This window comes from Neltuma alba, unplaced genomic scaffold (assembly GCF_004799145.2).
Source record: "Neltuma alba isolate B1F8T4 unplaced genomic scaffold, ASM479914v2 tig00013902_pilon, whole genome shotgun sequence".
Classification (NCBI taxonomy): Eukaryota; Viridiplantae; Streptophyta; class Magnoliopsida; order Fabales; family Fabaceae; genus Neltuma; species Neltuma alba.
Genome location: NW_021637954.1, coordinates 4,470 through 29,005, shown reverse-complemented (window position 1 = coordinate 29,005; position 24,536 = coordinate 4,470). Strand labels below are relative to the sequence as shown.

The 24,536-nt window shown below is 34.1% G+C and overlaps 4 protein-coding genes across 6 annotated transcripts; 1 reads left to right on the top strand and 3 right to left on the bottom strand.

The window, feature by feature from the left end:
• The first annotated feature begins 5,788 nt into the window (after positions 1–5,788).
• LOC114739351 (pto-interacting protein 1-like) lies at positions 5,789–9,722 on the top strand. Of its 3 annotated transcripts, none has more exons than XM_028927407.1 (8): positions 5,789–5,962; positions 7,303–7,388; positions 7,569–7,819; positions 7,912–8,038; positions 8,286–8,559; positions 8,794–8,926; positions 9,028–9,114; positions 9,304–9,722. In XM_028927407.1, exons 2-8 carry the CDS (start codon positions 7,307–7,309, stop codon positions 9,427–9,429), a joined length of 1,080 nt encoding a protein of 359 aa, XP_028783240.1. In that variant the 5' UTR covers positions 5,789–5,962; positions 7,303–7,306; the 3' UTR covers positions 9,430–9,722. The 3 variants fall into 3 exon arrangements, with proteins under 3 accessions (XP_028783240.1, XP_028783238.1, XP_028783239.1); XM_028927405.1 differs by having other exon boundaries at positions 7,265–7,388; XM_028927406.1 differs by lacking the exon at positions 5,789–5,962 and adding an exon at positions 7,104–7,181 and having other exon boundaries at positions 7,301–7,388.
• A 1,091-nt stretch (positions 9,723–10,813) lies between these two features.
• LOC114739349 (protein FLOWERING LOCUS T-like) lies at positions 10,814–12,074 on the bottom strand. Its single transcript, XM_028927402.1, has 4 exons — positions 11,864–12,074; positions 11,661–11,722; positions 11,446–11,486; positions 10,814–11,255 (listed from the first exon to the last, which is right to left on the bottom strand). Exons 1-4 carry the CDS (start codon positions 12,062–12,064, stop codon positions 11,026–11,028), a joined length of 534 nt encoding a protein of 177 aa, XP_028783235.1. The 5' UTR covers positions 12,065–12,074; the 3' UTR covers positions 10,814–11,025.
• Positions 12,075–13,848: 1,774 nt separating this feature from the next.
• Positions 13,849–14,955, bottom strand: LOC114739350 (protein HEADING DATE 3A-like). Its single transcript, XM_028927403.1, has 4 exons — positions 14,749–14,955; positions 14,542–14,603; positions 14,184–14,224; positions 13,849–14,075 (listed from the first exon to the last, which is right to left on the bottom strand). The coding sequence occupies exons 1-4, from the start codon at positions 14,947–14,949 to the stop codon at positions 13,849–13,851; spliced, it is 531 nt and encodes a 176-aa protein (XP_028783236.1). The 5' UTR covers positions 14,950–14,955.
• Positions 14,956–19,778: 4,823 nt separating this feature from the next.
• On the bottom strand, positions 19,779–24,066 carry LOC114739352 (probable receptor-like protein kinase At5g18500). Its single transcript, XM_028927408.1, has 8 exons — positions 23,680–24,066; positions 22,440–23,083; positions 22,230–22,334; positions 21,793–21,915; positions 21,546–21,716; positions 21,093–21,222; positions 20,792–21,004; positions 19,779–20,176 (listed from the first exon to the last, which is right to left on the bottom strand). The coding sequence occupies exons 2-8, from the start codon at positions 23,063–23,065 to the stop codon at positions 20,069–20,071; spliced, it is 1,476 nt and encodes a 491-aa protein (XP_028783241.1). The 5' UTR covers positions 23,066–23,083; positions 23,680–24,066; the 3' UTR covers positions 19,779–20,068.
• Positions 24,067–24,536: the final 470 nt, after the last annotated feature.

The following is a 24,536-nucleotide window of genomic DNA, read 5'->3' as shown; positions in this document are numbered from 1 at the left end:
TTTTTTGGAAAACTTTCTCAAGAGACATGCACCTTCCTAGTTTAGATTCGGTCTTCAAAATATATTTACTTTCTTCCTCAGGAAAATAAGATAGTTCACTATTTTTCACAAAAACAAACAAATAATTTTACAAATTATCTGTAACTATGTTACTAGACTTCAATACAGATTGTGTCTTCTAGTTTAGTTTTCAAGTGTTTTGTATCCTGTAACATACTATTTAAAAAAAATTTAATTCAAAAAATAATTAAAAAATTAAATAAAATAATATTTTATTATTATATAAAAAAAACACCACCCCACCTTTTTTCACCGACGGTGAAAAGTGGGGGGGTGGTGTAATAAATTTGAAAAAAGGGAAAATTATTAAATGAAGAGAAGAACAAGAAAAAAAAAAAAGAAGAACAGATGAAGGAAGAATGCTAGGGAAGAGTAGTAAATGAAGGTGGAAAAATTGGGAGTAGTATTAAATAAAGAAGGAAAAGGGAGGAAGGAAAGGATGGAAGTGGAAAAATTAGGAAGGAGGTGGAAGGAATTAAATGTAGGGGTATTAAATATCCTCACCTTAGTTACTTTTTCAAGCCAGAGCAAGAGAGAGCAGGAGCGAGAGAAAGCGAAAGGCAAAGAGGAAAAGAGAGAGTGAGAGTCAGAGAGGAAAATTAAGAGAGAGTGAAAGTACGTGCTGTCTAAAGGTTAGGAAAAGATTTGGGAATTATTTTAGTACACAAATATACTTCTTTTTATCAAATTTTTTTATAAATATTTTCTATATATTTGGAGCTTTATATTATTGGTTTCATTATAATGTTTAGTTTGGGTATGGAGTAAATATAGAGTTTTCATAATATATGACCGTAGCAATTTAAAGATACATTATTAAACAATTTTAACTGATTTATATTTATTTAATGATTATTTTGAGAATTTTAAATTAAAATTTTAGTTAAAAAATTTGTTATTCAAAGACATATAGTATGTTTTTACTAATTAAATTTAAGTTAAATAATGTATTTGAGTTATTTAATGTATTATTGAGATTTTAATCCGTTTGAATGTTAAATAGGTTAAAGATATATTTTTGAAAGCTTGAAAAATTGTAAATTGACAATTTTAATATAAAATTTTTATATTTTAGGAAATAAATATATTTATTTATTTAAGATATTAAATTTAAATAGTCTTATATGTAAATTATATTTTCAAAATAATATTTAATAAATAGCTAGATCTGGGAGAGTTAATATATTTTTGTAATTTTAGCTTATAGGGTAGCCTTAGAATTTTAGAATAGTTTTGTTATATTAATAAATACTTATGTGCTATTTTGCATACTCTTGAGAATTTTGGAGTAATCTTTGTATGAATATTTGTAAGCTAAAGAGTATCAGGTAATTCTAAAAATTCTTTCATGTACATGTGAATTGTGTATGATTATATTGTGAATTTACTAATTTATTATACCATATTGAAATATATGTATGTATTATGACTTTTCAAATAAATGTTTTATTTTGTTAAGATTTATTGCTATTAATTATAATAAATATTTAAATATATTGAGTTATTGATACATAAATTTTATTGCTATCTTACTTTAATAATATATTTAAGGACGAATTGCTGATGTAATATTATTTAGACATGACACATGCATTATTGGGCTAAGGAGAGAAGGAGATTTGCATGGATATAAATTACCATGTGGTATGCCATCACTTGGTGCACAGTTGATGGCACTTGTCAGGGCCCTTTCTTCCATGTTTTCCTTTGGTTGGGAATTCATTGGAGTTATGAGACATGTGACACCTCCTTATTTTATTTGCAAAAGAGGAGAGTCATAGTCCGAGCTTGAGCTCTATATCTTTGGCTAGATATATCTTTAGTACTGGTGAGCTTGGAATAATTCAGTCAAATAGATTAGTTCCTATTAGACTATGTGTTAGCTTATGGTTCCAGTCAGTGGTATAAGGGTGGACGATGATATAAGGGAGGTTGTATATTGTATTATTTCTGGATATATTGAAAAAATAATATTGGTATATTGTTGAATCAAAAATGAAATTGAGTTGAATGTATAAAATTTGTGAATTTCATATACAAATATATGTACACATATAGACGGATTTTTGTTTATCATATATGGTTTGCTTGTATAGGTTAGAATTTCAGTAGTTACTAAGACGTTTGATCTCATCCCTTATATTAATATTTTCAAGTGAAGGATCTAGTAGAAATCAAGGAAAGGCACCGATGGAGTAAGCCATGAAGGCTTCTGTACTCCTCAAGCACTTGCTATGTTATATTTTTAATTGCCATGATTATAAGACTTTGATGGTTTATTTTGTTATGTCTGAAAAATACTTTGAAATTGATCTGTTTTGAACACTAAAAATATGTATAGACTTTTAAATACATTTTATCTCGTATGTGGATATAATTATGTGAGGTGTTACATATACACTTGTTGGGAAATAACTTCTACCAAACCTGAACAGGGTCAGCTAACCTAAGGAGCAATATTAATAATACACTTTCAATATGGAACAACTGATACAACCAACAATAAGAGGGACTAATAAAAGCTACCCAATGATTGGGATACGAAGACCAATCTAACTTAATTCTACCACTGACAAGGTTCCCTCCCCTCTCACCGCAATTCACCATGATTCACAAACTTTCTAAGAACAATGTGAAATTTTTTATCTTCCCTTCTGAAGCTTCTACAAAAAATAATAGTTTGATGACCATCTCATAAATCTGGAACGAATTGTCCAAGAAACGCGAATGGCTCTCTCTCTCTCTCTCTTTTTGGTTAAAAACACTTAAATTTTCCTATTTGAAATACTGTTTGACATTAAATGTGGATACATCTCTTAATAAGAATTTAAACCTTAGTTAACCACGTTACAGGAAAATAGCCTATTTTACTAGACTTAACCTCGTTGGCACGAAAGTAGCTCTCGATTATGCTCACCCGCAACGTGTGCCAGATTCAACCACGTACTCTTTCTTAATGTACTGCATTTGATTTGAAGCCCACCCTTGACTCTTCCAAGTGAGTTCTTACTTGCCCTTCCGATCAGAATCATGCTGTTAAGAAATGCTAATACAATTTAAAATTTGTGAATACATGGGATACTTAATGTTATTAGAAAAAATTACTGATAAACCTCTTATTGCAATTTGCAAAATGTATTATTAAAAAATACTTAAAATTTGTTATTCAAAAGTCTTAAGAAATTAACAATCCAAATAAAATTGGGCCCAATCTGGTAATGGTCGGCCTCATACGAGATATGTTTGACTGTTGACTTTGCTTTGACCAACGGAAAGGAATCTGAAAATATCTTGACAATAAAAAATTATTACTTTGACCAAGTTGTAAAAATGCGACAATTTTTCGTGGACTTTGAACTAACAAAAAATAAAAAGAAAGTATTCCATTATTTCTTCGACACAAAAGGGGAAAAAAAGGAAAGTCTTCAATTCAGCCACCTTTAGGGGCAGGAAAAAGAAAATCCAGCCATCTCCAATTCAACCACGTGGGTGCGCTTAATTTTTTTTAACTTTAAATTATTTGACCCTGGGTACTCATATATGTAATGACTTAGATTTGGATATGCAGCACTACCTCCGGTTCTAATTATAAGAGCCAGTTAATTAATTTGAAGAGATTAAAAAAGTAAGTTGAGTTAGTTATTTGTTCTAAATAGGTGTTGTCTTTTCTAAAATATCCTTGCTAATCAAGTGTATTGACTAGAATTATCATTATTAGAAGGGTTACCTTGGAAAAAAAATGTATAAATATGAAAGACAAAACAGATTAGGGTCTTATATTTAGGACCAAAATAAAAGTCAAACAGAGTCTTATATTAAGGATCGGAGGTAGTATTTAACATATTTATTTCATTACAATTTATTTTTTTTAAAATAAAAGCACAGGATACCCTTTCATGTTTTTACGCCCCGTAATTTAGACCCATCTTCAAGTAAAAGATTTATCGAGATTTAGACAATATTCGGATCGAATTTGGTGGGATGAAAATGATAAATTTTATTATCCAATGTTTAATGTAACTATATTTTTAAGCTTAAAACTCCAGAAAGTTAGTATAATCTTTTTCACTAGTTAAGCTAAGTATACGGATTCCCTCCCCCCCCCTCCCCCAAAAGGATAGAGACTTAGGCCACGTTTGGTAGGAGGGATTGAGGGGGAGGGAATGGGATTGGAGGACGGATTGGGTGATTTTGTCATGTTTGGTAGGAGGGATTAAAGATTATCAGGATTGAGCAATGCCACATTAGTGGGATTATACAATCCCACCTTCCCCCGGTAATGCGTTTGAATCCTAGGACTAAAATGTATAAAAGACAAAAATACCCATATTACAATAATGTTAAGACAAAATGTATATTTTGTTACAGGCTTGAAATATTTTCTTTCAGACAGGAATATTTTGTTACAGACTTAAAATATTTTGTTTTAGATAGGAATATTTTAATAACTATTTAAAGTAAGATGTGGATTATCTTACTTGAACTTATATTACAGAAATTACAGTAAGAACTGTCATTTGTTTCTTCTTTTTTTTTTTTATCTTACATATTATTAATTTCAAAGCGCATTACTAAATTTTAACAAAATTATAATTTTAAAGACCTAGTGATAACTTTTTCTAATAAAAATTTTATAATTTTAAGGAATTATTAATAATTCATCAGGATAAATTTTAAGGAAGTATTATTTTTTTTATTACTTTTTTTTTTGTATATAAATTTGTTGAGATACGATAGAAAGCCATTTCTGATTTTTAAAATATTTAATCTATTCTCATTGTAAAATGAGTAAAAATTTAATGTATTTATTTTTAAAACAATATATATGATCGGGCGGTTTTCTTTTTATTACAAGAGGAGTGTATAAGGTTGGAGTCCAAGCTCTAAAATACCGAGGGTATTATCTTTTAATTTGTATATCTTATTATAAATAAAATAAATGCATGTATTCCTTCACACATTACCTCCTACCAAACATAAAATAAAAGTCCCATTCCCAATCCCATTACCATTGCCATTCCCAATCCCATTACCATTCCCATTCCATCAAAACCAATCCCTCCTACCAAACATGGCCTTAATGTAACTATATTGAAGTCCCCATCTTCTGTTTGATTGTAACATTTTTTCTATCACAACAGATATATTTTAAATAACAACATTCCATTTCATCGTCATCTTTTTAGTTATGTGTTTATGAGATGTTTGTGTTGCCCCCTAAAAGGATGGCAATTTGATAAGAAAAGGTGGAAAAAAGTGAGTTCATAAATCATAATACTCTGTGCAATTTCAACAAAACATTCGAGTAATTTCAAATAAGGGTTGTTGGCCAAAAAAAAAAATCAAATGTGGCATAGGTACAAAAGCAAAAGATCGAATAACATATTAAATTATTAATGCAGTGATGAAATTCTAATAAAAGGAAGTGAATTAAAATTTTAATAGTGTAATGCTATAGCTATTTTTGGAAAGCCAGAGCACAACAAAAAAATAATAAAAAACATAACAAATATTTAAATAAATAAACCACTACTTTTTTCCTGCATGTTTTTATATTCTCATCGAAAAAACCTTAGGCCCACAAAATAAAAAGAATAAATTGAAACTCCCACAGCACCAAACAAGGGGTCACCGGGGCACCGGAAGGGTGGGGAAAAAAAAGAAGGAACTAATCGGTGGCTTCCGCCATTTTGTACAAGTGGGAACCAACAAACGAAAGACTATTGACTTTTGGTGTAAATAACGAACACCTTCTTCTTCATCCACATTTAAAGCATTTATTTTCTTTCTGAGTTCCTTCTTCCGGCGAACTTCTCAATTTTCCCTTCATTTCGCCTACCTTCTTTGCTCCTTGTGTGTCGACAAGAGAAACAGTTCGATTGCAGAGTCTCTGTACTAAAAGGTGCCATTTTTCTTCTTGAAACCCAGATTTTGCTGGTATCAATTTGGCCCCCCGCCGTTTTTCATTTATCTATTTTCTGCGTTTCATGCGTCGTCACTCACTTATGGGTTCTAACTTTTCAGTAACGCATAAGCATATTCTGAGCTTTCTGTGTGATTAACGCCTCTAATTTGAATTCCCCGATAAAATGTACTGTTTAGTATTTTAACGAAATACTTATTCCTGGAGCATGGTTGTGTGTGTTGTTCCGTTGGAGTTCATTTGCATTGATCTTCTTCTTCTTGTTTTTCCCCAATTTTTTCTTGCCAGAAGTTATGAAGCAACTGTTCTTTGACTGGTGGGAATGGTACCCGTTGTTTTAAATTTTGATTCATCATAGATAATCTTTATGCACGTAAAATTGTATATCTCTTCCTTGAAAATAGGCTAGTCTGTGATGGGGCTGAGCGTAATTTATGTCTTGTCATGGAAATAGAACGCATTTTAGGACAACTTTTTTCATTATTATACGCATTTCCTACACAATTACATGCATATGTGAAGAGACAGAATCTTAGACTCATAAACTCTAATAAGACAAGTTTACCTTGGCAATGTCGGGGTTTTAAAAATCCTGAAAAGGAAAGACTTTAAAAAAAAAATTAAAAATCTGATCTTTTGCGCATAGGCAGAGTTTTCTGTTGGCGATTTATCCCAAAAAGTAAATGCCTCGTTAGCCCATCTCTATAATAAATTCTATTACCTCTTTCCTTGACGCTAGTTTGGGCTTTTGAACGCTCAAGGTTATATGGTGTTGTCGTAGGGCCTAATTTCCTTCCTTAACGTTGGATCTATGTTTCTTTCTGAGTCCCCATCGCAAGTTAAGGTTTTAAAATTTACAAGTGAAGGGCCAGAGGATATGGAAAAAAGTATATCTTAGTTTTCGAATGTGCTTACTGTTTGACATAGTTTCAGTTTTTGAACTTGATTCTTCTTTCGTCTAACCAAGTTTCAGTTTTTGAACTTGATTCTTCTTTTGTTTAACCAGACTATCAAAAGGATATCAGCTTGTGTATGAATAGAAAATCCACCATTTTAGCCATCATGCTATAAGTGTTTGCAGTCACTTCTATCTACTTATCCTTCGTCATTCGTTTTAGCATGCAATAACAATCAAAATGAGAAGCATTTCTCTCCCTCTTATAAATTTGTGCTTCAAGGAGATCAAGGGTTCTGACCTGTAAATATGGGACTGTTTCCTTTTCTTTTTTGGATAACAAATATGTGACTGATTCTTATGATACTACTTGACATAATTAAAAGTTTTGATACTGAGTCACATTCTCCCCTTCAATAAAGAGGATCATGGGATGCTTTGGCTGCTGCGAAGACAGTGAAGTACATACACATGCTGACAACAAAACCTTCATGCAAAACAATTCTGCAGGTAATTCACCATCACCAAGTTTTTCTTTCTATTAGATTTAGTAACGCATTTTACATGTATCTCATTATTTTCTGTCCTGTGCTCAAAATCTCAATTCCAAGTTCTGTTTTTATTTTCATTTTGATTCCTTTTTTTTTTTTTCCTGTTTCTTGCGGCTTTAATTACACTAGTTTGATGTAGGGAGAACTGGCTATACTGGAAAAGAGGCTGTTGCAAGAACCACTCCACCTACTGTACATTTTCAACCTATTGCTGTCCCTTCCCTTTCAGTTGATGAATTAAAGTCCTTGACAGATAATTTTGGCACGAAATCTTTTATCGGGGAGGGTGCGTATGGCAAAGTATATCATGCCATATTGAGAAATGGCCGTGCTGTGGCTATAAAAAAGTTGGATTCTAGTAAGCAACCAGAGCAAGAGTTTCTTGCACAGGTTCGGTTCAAATGCATAATGTTAAATGCATCACACTCTGTAGTGGCACAATTTTTATTCGGTTCTCTTGATTTGTTACTTCACTTGTTTAGGTCTCCACTGTCTCAAGGTTAAGGCATGAAAATGTTATTGAACTTGTTGGTTATTGTGTTGAGGGTTCTTTTCGTGCCCTAGCCTATGAGTATGCTCCTAAAGGATCACTTCATGACATCCTACATGGTTAGTATGTGCCATATTACTGCTCAATCTATGCTTCATGCAAATGCATTTGTACTTTCTATTTCAACGTTTATATCTGCAGATTTTATAACAAGCGTTGAAATTTGTGCATTGAGAACAATGTTAGCCATGAAAATGAAACTGGAAGGTTTTAAAATCATAATGTGTGTGCAGATTTTACTTTGTGTATTCTATTCTAGTGACTATTACAGATTTAATATCTCTGTTGCAACATATCATTGACTAGGACGCAAAGGTGATAGGGGCGCACATCCTGGTCCAGTTCTATCTTGGGCACAGAGAGTTAAAATTGCTGTTGGAGTAGCTAAAGGATTAGAATATCTACATGAAAAAGCAGAAACTCGTATCGTCCATCGCCACATCAAGTCTAGCAATATACTGCTTTTTGATGATGATGTTTCAAAGATTGCTGATTTTGATTTGTCAAATCAATCCCCTGATGAAGTAGCTCGTGTCCATTCTACTCGTGTTCTTGGAACTTTTGGTTATCATGCTCCAGAGTATGTTATTTGTGGTCCTGGATGTAAATAATAGTAATAGTCTTAGAAGAACATTAAATAACTAGCATTCCATGATAAACAAGGTTTTAAGTGTAAACTTGTTGCAAGATATTGATTCATTGGAATTGGAGAGATTTGTTTTGAGCAGTGAACTTCAAATTACGGGTTGCGATCTCTTTCCATTTTCCAGCATTGGCTTTGACAACTTACAGGGTTTGATTTTATCGATTACAGATTTGCAATGACGGGAGATGTCACTGTAAAGAGTGACGTTTACAGTTTTGGAGTTATATTGTTGGAACTGTTAACCGGGCGCAAGCCTGTTGATCATACACTGCCACGAGGGCAACAAAGCCTAGTGACTTGGGTATTAATTCTTACTTATTTCATTTCTGTCAAGTTATTTATTTTGACAATTCAACTTTTAAAGTTTGCAAAAGCTGATTCTTGTTCGTTGGATTTCTTTAGGCAACACCAAAACTGAGTGAAGATAAGGTAAAGCAGTGTGTGGATGCCAGATTACAGGATGATTACCCTCCCAAAGCAGTTGCCAAGGTAATCAGACCAAAATTCTTTTCATAAAAAGCCATCTCAATTTGAAAGCTTAAGTTGAAGAAGTCCTTGACATTGAACCAGATTTTCTTTAATGAGCCAATTCTTGATTAAAACCTGTCAACAATATAATTTTTGCGTGATGTAAATTCTAGATGACATCATAATTAACTCTTTTGTTTTGGGGTATAGATGGCTGCTGTTGCTGCATTGTGTCTGCAATATGAAGCCGGGTTAAGGCCAAACATGGGCATTGTTGTTAAAGCTTTACAACCACTGTCAAATCCTCGTCCTGTTCAGCCAAGAGAAAAGTATTGAATCTCTAGTTTCCCGAATCCGCCATTAATACGTTGGCCCAAAAAAACATCTGTCATCAATAGTCCAAGTGTAACTTAAGCTGATAGTCTACAAGTATCTTCTGTATTGTATGTGTAATTTAATAGCTTGTTCTGTGAGATTACTTAGTTGCAACATTTTGAGACTTTGTTGTTAGGTATTTTGAGACCTTGTTCTGTCACTTTCATTAACAGATTATGGTAATGTAAGTGGCAAAATCTGTTCTAACTTTCAGTTTCTTGAGAAAAGAGTAATCGTTTGAGTTCTTTGGAAAACTTTATGCTCTTGTTCCTGTTAGATTCTCCATTTTTTTTTTAAAAAACTTTCTTTGTCAGAAAACTGTGAACTATTTTCCACAAAGACAAACAAATAATTTGACAGATTATCTGTAACTATGTTGATGAAATTCTTGTCTTGTCTTTCAAGACCAGTCACCTTTAGTTTCAAACTCTGAATCTATTCCATATTGTTATGCTTCTGATGCTAAGTAGTGATAAACTTTATGACGTAACATTATTTACAAGTTATAAACAATGCTACCTATTTTAAAACTCTGTCTATAGAAGCATGTCTAATTTATGCTTAAATTATAGTTTTTTTTTATAAATTTAAATTGAAATATTTTCTACATTATATTTATTTATGTTAAAATAACAAACACACTGCTAAAGTATGGCTAACTCTGATTAAGAAAAAGAAAACTCGTAAATACAATGGAAACAATCTTTGAAAGATATAATACGACTAATACCCTCAATTATTCTTTCTTCTGAAAAACACCTTTCAAGCTATGTTTAGATATATATTCACCCGTTTAAAGAGGCGGAGTTAAGGAATTTTCAGTTAAAAAAAAAATAGAAACTCATCTAATTCTGTAACTTAATCTAAATTTACAATATTATTAATTACATACTCCTCCTGTCCTAAATATAGGACCCTTATACTAATGTGTATAAAGGTCTTATATTTAGGATTGGAAGAGTACTATACAATAGATGTTACTCTTCCGATCTTTAATATAGAACCCAATTCTTGAGTTAGTTTTGGTTCTAAATATAAAACCCATTTATTATATTTATCAATTTTCTCTAAATTATCTCTATGGATACTTTCTCAACCACAATCAAGTAGAATAGGGAGAGGGGGTATTAAGAAAGATGATTATGGTGTTTTAGGAAAAATGTGTCACTTTTCTTAGAATTAACTAACTTACCTAACTTTTTTAATCTAATCAAATTAGTTAAATTGGTCTTATATTAAGGACAGGAGGAGTATCACTCATTGGCATCGAATCTTGATAAGAAGCAAATTGAAATTGACCAAACACGCAAGCGAGCGACAATAATTAATTCAAGTAACAAAAACACAATCACAAAGGTAATATTATATGCTCATGACATATCATCAGGATTAATATTGCTCAAACATTATTCGGTTTCCTTAATGACTTTCTATCTTTATCACACAGATACAGTCTCCTGGAGAACTGAATTGTCTAATTATAACCTTCCAGATTCGATCAAAATCAAATCTTTAATTTATTCGTATATTTATTATATACTGTGTACTGTGTGTGCATTATATTCTTCTTCCACCACAACCAGCTTGTCGTTGGCAGTTGAAGAACAGAGCAGCTACAGGAGATCCGAGGTCGAAGCGCACAGAGAAATCTCGAGTGTTGAAATTCTGACGCGGCCACTCAGTAGCATCGACCATTTGTCTTCCCTTTGATTGACGAAATAACACAAACACGTAACGATGAATCCCCATCGTTGGCCTTGGACTCTCATAGCTCACTATCTCTCGCCCTATATACAACACATATACATCTTCAAATATATCACCTTCAGCCACTATACATATATACATATATATATGTATCTTCAAATATCACCTTCATTCATAAATATACATATATGTTGTGTGTTGCAGGAATAAGGAGGAGAGAACAAAGGTAGAAAAAAAAGGCACACACGCACACAAAACATAAATACATACCGAAGCTTGGTCCTGTAGTCGCTGGAATATCAGTTACCAACCTGTACGTATATGAAGCAGATCAACATTAAATTATAACTCAATTACACACACACACACACACACAGAGTAAAAACCAGGATCTATCGAACAAATCATATATAAGCCAGGGATATCTAAGCTTCTGTCTATATATTACTTGATCAAGTTCACAAACTAATAGAGGGAAAACTCACCAATGCAAGTACTCTCTCATATTTGGTTCGCTTGGGCTCGGTGCATCAGGGTCCACCATAATCTGCATGCATATAAAGCAAGTCACTACACACACACACACACACACATGTATATCTTTTCCAAGTGACAAAATAAAGTTTAAAGAGAACGGAAATTAAAGCTAGAAGTATATAGAGATAGAGATGAGAGCGCGCGCACACACCAGAGTGAAGAAGGTCCTGAGGTCATCGCCGCCAACATCAACCCTTGGAATGCTAGAAACATGGGAGGGTTTGAGTTCAAGACCATTGAAGACTTCTCTGTGATTACTGTAAGTGACCCTCATTGAGATTGACCTCGTAAAAGGATCCAAAACATCTCCAACTACGCCTCCAACTACAAGAGGATCCGTTGATGTCATCATCACCTCCACGGAAGACTTCTCTTGTATATAGGCAGATACTTGGCCAACCCTGGCTGCCATTTATATATATATAGGTTCATTATTTGATTTCTTCCGTAGTAGTAGTGTGTCGTCCAAAGCATCGTTCGACTTTTTTGTGTCAGTTCTTTTTTTTTTTCTTTTTTGGTGGCTCGTGGGGACGATCAACTTGGATTTTCACTAGTGGCCATGGTCAGCTTTTTTATCAGATCATGGAATAAGGTGATAGGGATACAGAGAAGGACCATGCTAGCTATCCCTCCTTTAATCTGTTGTTTTTATACGCTTGTTTTAGCATATATTTATACTAATTAATCATGATTTGCAAATTTATTTATACATATAATATTATACTTGTTTAGGTGTGTCTTCAGGTTAGGGATGTATCTGGTTTCTAATAAATTTTGCATATCCATCAAGAAATATTGCAGAGATCGACCCTAGCTCGATCGTGGGTCTCTGTTTGTTTGTGGGGGAATGAGATACGATCTGGTAGTGAAAGGGGGGAGGCCCGAGAATATATGAACAACCAGTGAGAACAGAAATTAAAGCAACTTGCATCGCAGCAGAACGGTTCTGATTCGAGTTTGGGGTTTCTTATGTGCCTCTCTCTAATATCTTTCAAAATGGTTTTTTCCTCTTGAACATTGGAGTCTATGTAAAATGAGTGACGTTTTGACGTTAAATTTTTCATGATTAAAAAAAAAAAAAAAACTAAAGTTGTGCAATTTTGATTTATTTTTTTGAAAAATAATTAAAAAAATTTCAAAATTGAACCATTTTATACTTATAAGACGTCAAAGTGTCGCTGGTTTATGCAAATCTGATAACAACAAGAGATTAAAAAAAAAAAACATATGAAAACTTAGAGTATTACAAAGGGCATTAGAGAAAGACACATTAGAAGTCCCAAACTTAGGTTTTTCTCATATTTTCTTTAGTTAAAAAAAAAATACTCTTCCGGTCCTTAATATAAAACTTAATTGTGGAGTTGATTCTAATTTTAAATATAAGACTTATTTCTTATATTTATCAATTTTTTTAAAATCACCTATATTGATACTCCATCAACCTATGAGAAAAAAAGAAAATATAAAGAAGATAATTAATGTATGTTTTTAAAAAAAATATCATATTTATTATAGTTAACTAATTTTTTAATTTTTTTAATCTAATCAAATTAGTTAAAGGGTCGGAAGAGTATTAAGTATAGGCCCTGAAAATGTCGCATTCGTTCATGAAAACAAATATGAATGGGAATCCTTTTTACTTTAGGCAACATGCATGTGCATCAAGATGCGATTGAACCCCCTGTCAAAATTCATAGAATATCTTTTTGGCTTTGCTCTGTACGTGTGGATAGTGGATACCCGCAAAGCAATTAAAAGACGAATCAATTGCTCAGTTGGGTCGTACTAAGACGGCTACCTCGTATGCATATAATTTGCCGTACATATGTTTCTTTAGTTTTTTGGTGAGGCACAGACGACCTATACCTTGAAGAAACAAAGTGATAATTTGCAAGTAAAACAATATCTGCCAGTACGTAATATATAATCTGATGTATGTATATATATATGATCTTGTCTAGATTCGTACATAAAATTGGTCTCATGGATCACATAGACACTACATTTTCCAGGTATAACAGTGAAGTGAGTGTGTAAAGCAGATCGCATGATTCACAACTGCGATCAGATCAGAAACTTGATATTTGTTTTATTCCTATAGACCATACTACAAGAGTTTGTGTGTGTGTGTGTGTCTCATCGTCTTCTTCCACCAGAACCAGGTTCACGTTGGCAGTTAAAGAAAAGAGCAGCGACAGGAGGTCCAAGGTTGTAGAGCTCAGCGAAGTCACGAGTGCTGAAATTTGGACGCCATCCAGGAGCATCTATGATTTGTCGTCCCACTGATTGACGAAATAACACCAAGACATAACGATGAATCCCCATCGATGGCCTTGGATTCTCGTAGCTCACGACCTCATGCCCTAGTGTATATATACATAAAAATATATTTACATATGTATATATCATCATCAAAAGCGAGTTTTACGGTAGACAAGAAAAGGAAAGCTAAAAAAATTATATATAGTTACCGTAGCTTGGTCCCAAGGACGCTGGAATATCAGTTACTAACCTGTCCACATGGAAAAAAGTTGAGTTCTTTATACACAGTTGTTAAACGGTAAAGTTCATATCAAGATTAACAAATTGAAAATGACCTCTCATGTTTGGTTAAAATTTGCATATCAAAGCTTCATGGCATGCACGGTTAACTTGTAATATAATTCAAACAGCGCGAAGTGTAATAAACTGGGTAATTCAAACAGCGCGACCTGTAAATCGCATAAAACTTGAACTAAAAGAACAGAGATATGAAGGGAGAAAGGTAAGATATTCTATATGTATCAAGTTGACATAGAATGAAGAAAAGAAAGAAGGGGGGAGGATCACCAGTGCAAGTACTCTCTCAAACTTGGGTCACTTGGGCTAGGAGCATCAGGGTCCACCATAATCTGCATGCACACACACACAAAGTTAAAAATGAAGTTAGGTATTATTACCTTTTTATGATTAAAACGCGAGGATTAAAGAGAGGTTAGGTACTACTGAACTGTATGTGTATGAGAAATTGAAAAGCTTGTTGTATAGTGTACGTACCAGAGTGTAAAAGGTCCTGAGGTCACCCTCGCCAACTTCAACCCTTGGTGGGTTAACCACGTGGGAGGGTCTGAGTTCGCAGCCGTTAATGACCTCTCTGTTATTACCGTAAATGACTGTCATGGGCACTGACCTCGTAAAAGGGTCCAAAACATCTCCAACGACACGTCCAACGACAAGAGGATCTGTTTCCCTAGGCATGATGGTGATAATAATTCACTGGTCGACGAGTTTGAGTTATGGATGGGTATGCAGATCCAGTGCACAGGGCCTTGCCTATTTATATTTGTTTCACTGAGTTCACTTTTTACGTTCCTAATCTCTTAAACTTCCTAAGATTCTTTGGACGACGTTGACATCTTCTTCCTTGTACGACATCAGAAAATGAACGTCATTTTCTTCTGGAAGCCCTATAGCAGTAAGGATGATTATACATATGTATATGTACATCTAAGATTATATATTCTATTTGAACCCTTATTGGACTTCTATATATTACCGCACAAACATTTGATTTGGCAATTAATTAAGACCCTGGGGGCGAAGTGTATCCACAGAGGAAACGATAGGCACAGGGTAGTGTTTAAAACTTTATATGCAAACACACGTTGGCACAGAATAACCTTTTAACAAAACAACCTTTTTTCAGATAATTAGAATATGCTTACAAGATAGGAGTTAATGTCATCTCCACCCTTGTTTTTGTGTGTGTTGTGGTTTTGCCAGTGTCCTTTTCTGTCTAATTCATTAGTTTATTCGTCTGTGCGCGTTGCCTGTTTCGTTAAAGGGATGAATTACACAGACGTTGCTATAGCGACAGTGGAATCTTGGCCCCTTTCTGTTTCGGCACTATGCATATGCTATAGCTAGCGATCCTTGGTAACTTGAAAGGTGAACTCATTTTCACAATCCAGTTATTACTCTAGCGAGTGCATTGTCACAAATCAGTAGTTTAATCTTCATGAGTCATGAAATTCAACTAATTTAAACATTTGTCGGTAACTTTATACTCCAATGGTACGAAAGCTTCTCCGTTATTAAGTAAAAAGTAACAAGGTTGATCTCATTTATAATCTTAGACTATCTACCTGCTTCTCAATTGGGCAAGAGAAAAAACTGACTCAAACATCCCCCCCCCCCGGGGAAAAAGAATAGTTTTCCTCCTAGTAACATCAATTCGCAGCAGCAAAGGTTAGTTTTCTTGATAATATATGAAACAAACAAATGGATGAAAGCAGCAGCCATACAACTTGAAGAAAAAACTTCGGTAGAGGATATAGCCACGTACGCTATCTGTATATGTTTACACCTTTTAGTATAACTTTATTGAAATAAAGTAAAGGCATATTATTAAACATGTTTTGATGATTTTCAAATCACTTTGATCTGAGGAGTGTGTATATTATTAGAACATGAAATATGAAACTCCACGGGCATGGGGACCCTGGCCTTCAATTCCTTTCAATTTAGGAATCAAAACGTGGTGTTCTCTTACTGATAGAACCTCATCTTTAAGTGGTGGCACAGAAAGATGTTAGTTGGCATATTTAAGAAAAGCAGAGAGAATCTCACTATATGTCCTTTCTGCCAGTTTAGATCATCACATACACAAAGACGTTTCCGATCGAAACTGCACACATTTATTTCTTCAGTCGTGAGCATTTTAATTCTATTGTTACGTTACGTTTTGGGCAAATAAAACAAGTTGCAATGATATCTAATTCCCATGTTTTACGTACAAATCATTAAAGTTTCAAAACTATGAAGCTTCCTATAGCTACTACGGGACGAATTAGTTGAGTTTCTCTGTTTGTGAGGCCTTTCAATTATTAAGGGATAAGACCAATATCCCCATCTCATATCCTCAAGGCCGGCGGGGTTGAGATATTCTAAGAACAAAAAGAGAGACCGAGAATCTCACATTCTAATTCTCTTGCTACTTGCTACAATTGCTCAACTCATGCACGCAAGGACCAAATTCAGATTCTCTTCCGTCGACCCCCTCTAGTTTTCTTACGTTGTTGTGTCTACGTACGAGAAGAGACAGCTGATGTGTGTGTGTGCAGTTTAATTTGAGGTATACTTTGAATGTTATTATTATAAGACTTGAAAATGTAGGATTTAATCTTTCATCAAAACAAATATATATAGTGAAAACTCTTCTATCTTCTACATATGATTTGCTTTTGGCAACAATATGTTTAATTATTGTACTCCTCTTGTCTTTAATATAAGACCTAATTGTTGAGTTGATTTTGGTCCTAAATATAAGACTTATTTTTCATATTTATCAATTTTTCTTAAATTATCCCTTTAAATACTCCCTCAACCATAATTAAGTGGAAGAATGAGAGAGGATATTGAGGAAGATGATTATGGTGTTTTAAAAAAAATATATCATATTTTTATAATTAACTAACTTACCTAATTTCCTTAATCTAATCAAATTAGTTAAATAGATCTTACGTTAAGAATCGGATGAGTATATCTGTTGTCCAACCCAGGAGAATATCTTTTTAAACCTTTATCTCAATAAATAACTCTAGATTCCAGCTCTGCTAAATGTGCAAAAAGCACGTGGGGGCCCTTTAATTAGTTTTCTTGCTTTTTGCCCTATCAATTTAAGAATCAAAGTGATGGATCTCATGGTTTTCAGATGGAGGTTGGTTATTGGTCATATGTTGCGTTGAGATATATAAAGAAAGAAAGTAGAGAGAGAGAGAGAGAGAGAAATTAAAGAATAGGATCTTGCATTACATACCACAATTTTATTTGAACCCCTCATCAGATAAAAACGCATGAGAAATTCATGCACAGAGTCTTAAATTTCAGTTACATTCTTCGTTTATTTACGCCAGCATACACACACACACAAAATCTTCAATCCTTAATATAAAAACTAGATAACTAATTTAGAGATATTAAAAAATTAGTTAAGTTGATTATTTGTCACAAATGTGTTAGTTTTCCTAAACTAATCCTCTTCAATGGGTGATTGGAATTATCCCTTGATAGAAACCCCTTACAATTAATAAGAATATTTGAAAAAAGATGAAAGACAAAATAAATTGAGTTCTTATATTTAAAACCAAATCTAATCTCTTAACTAACTCTTAGGTCCCGTTTGGTACGAAGCATTGAAAATGAAGGATTGAGATTGGGATTACAATTAAAAAAATCATTAAAATAGTACTTAATATGAATAATTGTTTGTTATATGGATTAGGTATACACATAAAGGTGGGATTGGGGAATACCACTTCTCCCATGGTATTCTCCAATCCCACATACATAGCTTTGGCTAATCTCATATATCAAACAATCTCTTATACTAAACACTCTCTTAATAGATTTTTTTAATTGTAATCTCAATCCCAACCCCTCATTTCCAATGCTTTCTACCAAACGTAACCTTATATTAAAGATCGGAGGTAGAATTTACTTTACACTGGGTATCTGAGATTTGTTTGGCAGCATCATTTTGATGATAACTTGCAGAATCCAATTATATTCCATCTTTTTTCAATCCTCTCACCGGAATCTCCCTCTAAATATATGAAGACCAGTACCCTCAACTCTCCTCTTGTGGGGGTGTATGGGCTATACTCTTATTATATACAAAGTTAAAAATGTAAGAGCCAGTGTAAATAGATATAGGGTTAAGAATTTCTCAATTTGCTGGTATATTAAAAATAAATTCAAAATTTCGCGTCATAAAAATAAGTTTTTAAAAATTAAAATTTACAATACATTTTTTATCTTGTATCATTTGACTAATCATGAAGAGAGATTACCAATTCAATGGTTAGAATATAATACTTCAAGTCTTTAATCTCAAAAAAATAATATGTGCACATGAGTGAGTGTAACAATTAGATGTCTAAACAGTTGTTCAATCACCATTTGTATGAAATAATTTCGATTTTTAATACACCATGAATCTGATCAATGGAACATTATTTATTAAAAAAAAAAAGAAGCACGAGGCTAGACCTCTGGAATAGGGGAGGCGGGTGGATTCCATTTAGGCATGATGACCGAAGTTTGAGTTTGTCTGCAGGGAGAATTACAATAAAGTTATAAGAAAAAAAATATAATTATTAATAAGTCTAAATAACAAATGAGAAATTGTTGTTTACTATTTTAAAACTTGTCATTATAGGCTACTTTGTTGTTACTAAATTTTTTGTAATTATATTTTGTATTTGAGATTTCATTGCAATTCCCCCTTCTCTCTTGTTTGTATATGCAAATACATTTTTAATAGAGTAACCTTCATTACATGACTTCAAAAATTTGGCAATTTGAACTTGTTTAGAATAGCTTTCGATCATTTTGACTTTGAGCTTTTTTCTTCAAATTTTTTTTAATGAAAATCTAGATATCATCACTCAAAGCAAAGCAAAAGATTAAAACTAAACCCTTTCATCACTATTCGCCTCTGGACACAGAAGTGAAGGTTGATCAATAATATAAAAGCTATCAATTATAGTATGAGACAACTTAACTAGGAAATTCACAGTACGGTTTTTTTCAAATTTAAACCTTCTGTAACTGACCTCAATATATCATCCAAACAAATTCTTATCAAACTAATATGTTCATAAAAATACATCCAAATATAAATCATATTACACTAATTAATTTTTGCCCTTAGTTTGCAAAAGTTATTTGGAATAAAAATAACTTTTACAAACATTAATTCAAACAAACCCGCTATTAATAAAAAATTGCAATCAACATTTCAAAATAAACTAAATAATTGGAAGAAAAAAACTTGGCCTTTTAGCCATACGTGCATGTAAAAACTTTTATTTCCGCCCCAAAACAAGGGTAAGCATGTGTACATGCATCTGCGTATTAAACACAGGTGCAATATATACCAAAAAAGAAACAAAGAATGCTTCACTTCATCTATACAAAAGTAAAAAACAATTCGTGTTGGTTCTCGTTTTTGCTAAAGAAGCTCTCTTGTTAACTTGCAAAAGAGCGATTGATTGATGAGCCTAATTATAAAGAAAGAAGAAAGATAAGGAAAAGAAAATATAGCAATGAACTGTACACACCGCTAGTGCAAGGGAGCCGCTGAGTGCCATATTCAAACACAATGCCCAAGCCAACATTCTAACTTCTACCAAAGCTATGCCGTACCAACAAACAGGTGTCCATATATTTATCTATATATCTATATATATGTATATATGTATATAAAGCATGCCACCGTCCTTGCTCCAGGACTCACAACAACTTTAAAGAAAACTCAGAAGAAAGCAAAATTTTTCCTGTCACTTGTATCGTCAATTCCCTCATGCTGCATCATCTATTTCCTCTGGTTCCTTCTCTCATTTGACCTGTTATCTGGATTGTCACTCTTTTCTGTATCAGAACTCTCCACGATTCCTGCCTGACTCTTTCGCCGCCTTCTATCCTGAAATGTCACCGATATTCATCATGCTTTGATTTGAAACGGTCTCAATATGGATGTTTCATTGTAGCTTTCTTCTATTGCGATAAAAAATGGTAGTATTAATAGATTAGTCCAAGAATATCAGGTAGACACCATTAGCATGCCTGGAATAGTGAAGGGCCAGTCCAGAAATATATAACCTGGGAGGCATGAAGTCGGACTGGAAGCTTGTTTTGTACACAAATGGAAATAGATTAAAAAAAATAACAAAGTGATTTTGAGAAGGTAACATTCACGTCCCTACTTTAAAAAGGAAACAAAAAGATATGGAAACTGTTGAGTACTTGAGTAATAATTACTAAAGCATAATACAAAGCAAAGAAAAGAAAGAGAGAGGAATCCGTTTCATATGGAAATACGAGACCGGGAAGTCAAAAGGGGGAATGCAAAATCCTGACATAGATCTGTTCGGCCAAATGAGCTAAGCCATGTTCTCCTCAATTATAGTTATGCCACAAGTAAAATTTTTCTGTTATTGTTGCAATAAACCAGATATGGTAGTCAAAAACACAAACTGCCACACAAAACTGTAAACTTCGTGTGATTTTGAAAAAAGATCAGAATCAGAAGTCAAACCTCTCGAGGTATAGGGTATTCTTCTGATTCAAGCATGCGGACAACTTGACTCATCTTTGGCCTTTTTCCGGCATCTGGATCAACACACCTCAGTGAAGTCAAAAGAGCCCGTTTAAGGGCACTTGTCGATGGGCGAGTCTCAAGTTTTGGGTCCACCACCTCTTCTGAACGCCTATTCCCTACCATCATCTTGAGCCAGTCAACCAAATTTACCTGCAAAAATGTTAAGGATAGTCTCATCAGTCAAAATAATATGATTCATTCCATTCTAAGTAGCACATAAGAAATACAAATAACATACCTCATCTGCTGGTCTGCTGTAATCCACAGGATCTCTTCCGGTAATGGCTTCAAGGAGTAACACACCAAAGCTATAAACGTCACTCTTCTCATTTAGTAAGCCAGAATTAGCATATTCTGGAGCCACATATCTGAAAATGCAATGCAAACACAAGAGAGGAAGAGAAGGCAGTTAGCAAGCCACAGACAACCATAAAGAAATATGTAATTCTCAGTAGTTCCATTTGGCATGAACATATTTTAGATTTAGATTTGACTATAAGCATGAGATTGCTATAAAGATGAAAGTTAACATAGAAATTTAGTTATGTAAATTTTAGTTTGCACCATGGGACTTTCATCACTGCACCACCCTTAACAATTGTAAGGAAAATACAGGCTCAAAATAAAAATGCCAAGAAGTCTTAAACTAGCAGACTTCTAATTGAATTGCATTAAACAGAGAATAGCTTACCCAAAAGTACCCATTACTCGAGTTGTGATATGACTTTTCCCAGAACCCAGCAACTTAGCCAGCCCAAAGTCAGATATTTTGGCATTAAAGTCATCATCAACCAAAATATTGCTTGACTTAATATCACGATGTACCACCTTTGGTTCAATAGCCTCATGCAAGTAAGCCAACCTGCAACATATAATTACACATCAGAGACAGTTAATCAGGGAATGCAGTAAACCAGATATGGAACAAATGAACAAACCCTTTAGCCGTCCCAAGGAGAATTTTCATCCGAGCATCCCAAGTAAGATACCCCTGTTTCTGCATTGCTCCATGTAGCCATTGTTCTAAATTGCCGTTGTTAACATACTCATAAACCAGCAACCTGAAATTCATAGGGCATTCATCATGAATATCATGAACTGAAATAATACAAACTGGTAACCAGAGATTAGAGGAAGCACATGAAACTTTAACATAAAATCACCAAAGCAAGTAACAAATTTTCCAATAACACAAATTGGGATTAATAAATATTAATCTTATCATAAGCCTACAGGATTGTGTTAATCAAATAGAACTCAAATGAAGATGAAATCAGAGGCAAAACAGCCGCATAAAGAATACAGAATTGCAGATACAAAAAAATGCCGTCAGTGGTAATCTATCTGTCTTGGTTTCAAGATATACACACTCTACCTGTGAGTGCCTTCAACGCAGTATCCAAGAAGTCGGACCAAGTTCTTATGCCGCACATGACCAATAGCCTCAACTTCCACCCTGAATTCCTTTTCCGCCTGTCCTCTGCAAGATTCACATAACACTTGTCAGAGAAATTTGTTGAGTATGCAGACATCAAAATTTAAAATGAAAAGACTGCAAAAGCTAAACAAACTCCCGTCTACTTACACATTATTGAAAATCTTCTTAACAGCCACAGGATTCCCGTTGACTAGTTGACCTCGATAAACAACTCCATAACCACCTTCCCCAATTACATTGTCCCTTGAAAACCTGTTTGTTGCGAGTTCTAGGTCCCTTAATGTGAACCAGTGACCCCAGCCTAGTTGAGAGAATTCAGGCAAACCAGACAAGGGGCTGTATGAAGAATTGGTCTTAGAGCCACTGTCGTCGCCTGATTGAGAGCCAACACCATCTTTCTCTAAATGATTAAATGAGCCTGACTGACTATTATTGAGATTATCCCCATTCTTCACTTGGATTAAAGCCTTTGCAGACTCCTGGTCACTAAACCTGTCATTCAAACTCGTGAAGGAACCATCCTGCAGATGATTATTTGCCGAAACTTGATCAACTCTAATCTCTTTGATCTCTTCTGAAACTGATGACATATGGCTAAAGGGGAGCATGCTGCTGTTGATTTTTCTGGATTTCTTTCGCTTTGTAAGACATATTGATAGAACCACAAGAATGATTATAATGAACAACCCAACAGCCATTGCCATCAATTCCCACGCTTGTAGACCAAAAACAGAAGTTTTCTTGGATAACCCCGAATTCAAACCAGATGCCATTTTGCTGATGCCAAATGTCTGCAGAAGTCGATGTCAAAATATGAGAAGGCACTTTAATGCATGCAGCAAATCAAGTAGCAAAATTTCGCATTTGTAAGACAAGACTATGGTTTCAGTACGAAACTCTTGTGCCAAATTTCTGACCCTCTGAAGCTTCTTCTTTTTTTCCTGAACGAAACTTACAGAGTAAATAATCCAGAATTTCATAAAGAAGCTAAATCGTCAAGTACTTTTCCCCAAAGAAGAGTGAAAAAGAATAGACGCGTGACCATGTTTTTCAAATCCCAGACCAATCCAGCACATATGAATTATGAACCAGACCGCGCAAGAAAAACTTCAACAATTTGATTTCAATTATTCTAAAAGACTGAAATCGCACATGCCCAACAGCGCACAGTGGCAAGAAAGCTAGCCCTCGACAACATTTGAAAACCAAGAATGCAAGCCTGGAAACTTCATTCACTTTGCAAATGGGGGAGAGGGGACAGTGCAGGAAAATCGGTTTGCTCAATTGGACTTTGTTTCATCCCCCTAGGATTTCCCATCGAGTGTGACGAGATCAATGAAACAATCATTACAAAGAGAACCTTTACTAAGAAATTTCAAATCAATACCTGCAATACACTCACAAACTTTCTGAAGCAGCGCAGTTACTAGATCTCTTAAGCCCCAAAAGTCCTCTGCGAGGTGAAGCCATTAGCGCATGCCCGGCTCAACCCCATTGTCATATTCTTCCTTCCAGTGCAATAAAACTTTCTGGGTTTTCTCAAAAACAACGAATGGGCCCTCGAATTGAATCAGAAATGGGGAGAGACGGACCCTGTTGTGAAGCTGGAGGGAAGTAAACAAGGGTCACATGAAATTCAAGGAAGACGAAGAAGCAATGGTGAGGCTTTTAAGAGGAAGAAGAGATGGAATTATCAAGAGTAGGTGACGAGAAGCGACATGGTTCTTCTTCACATTACATACAGTAAAAGAGACGCATAAAAACGAAAGCTTTTTTCCTGCGCCGTTTCTTCAAATTTGTTCTCTCTCTCCCATCTAGCCCAAAAAAGGTTGTTCTGTTTCCGCGCCTACTCGCTCTTTACCTGTATTTTGTTGTTTTTATTATACGTGTTGTTCATACTGAACCAGGAGGTGACAGATAATGAAGAGGCCTGAGTCACCCTTGACATTTGAAAAAAGCCTTTCTCTAATGATGTGATTATCTGAATTTCACAAATTAAGCAAGTTAACCATCAACGTTACTCATTAAGAAAAAAGTAAATTGTGGTCATTAATCATTATTACCTGAGACAGGTGATGTGTGAAATCTGGAATAAATGCTAAAGTTAATGACGGTGTAAGAGGAAAAAAATTTGAGAGATTAACTAAAGAAAACCACGTTCATTTTAAGTTGGGTTAACCAGTATAGTACAGTTTAGTTTACTAATGTAATCATTAATAATGACTTAGGTATAGCATTGTCAAT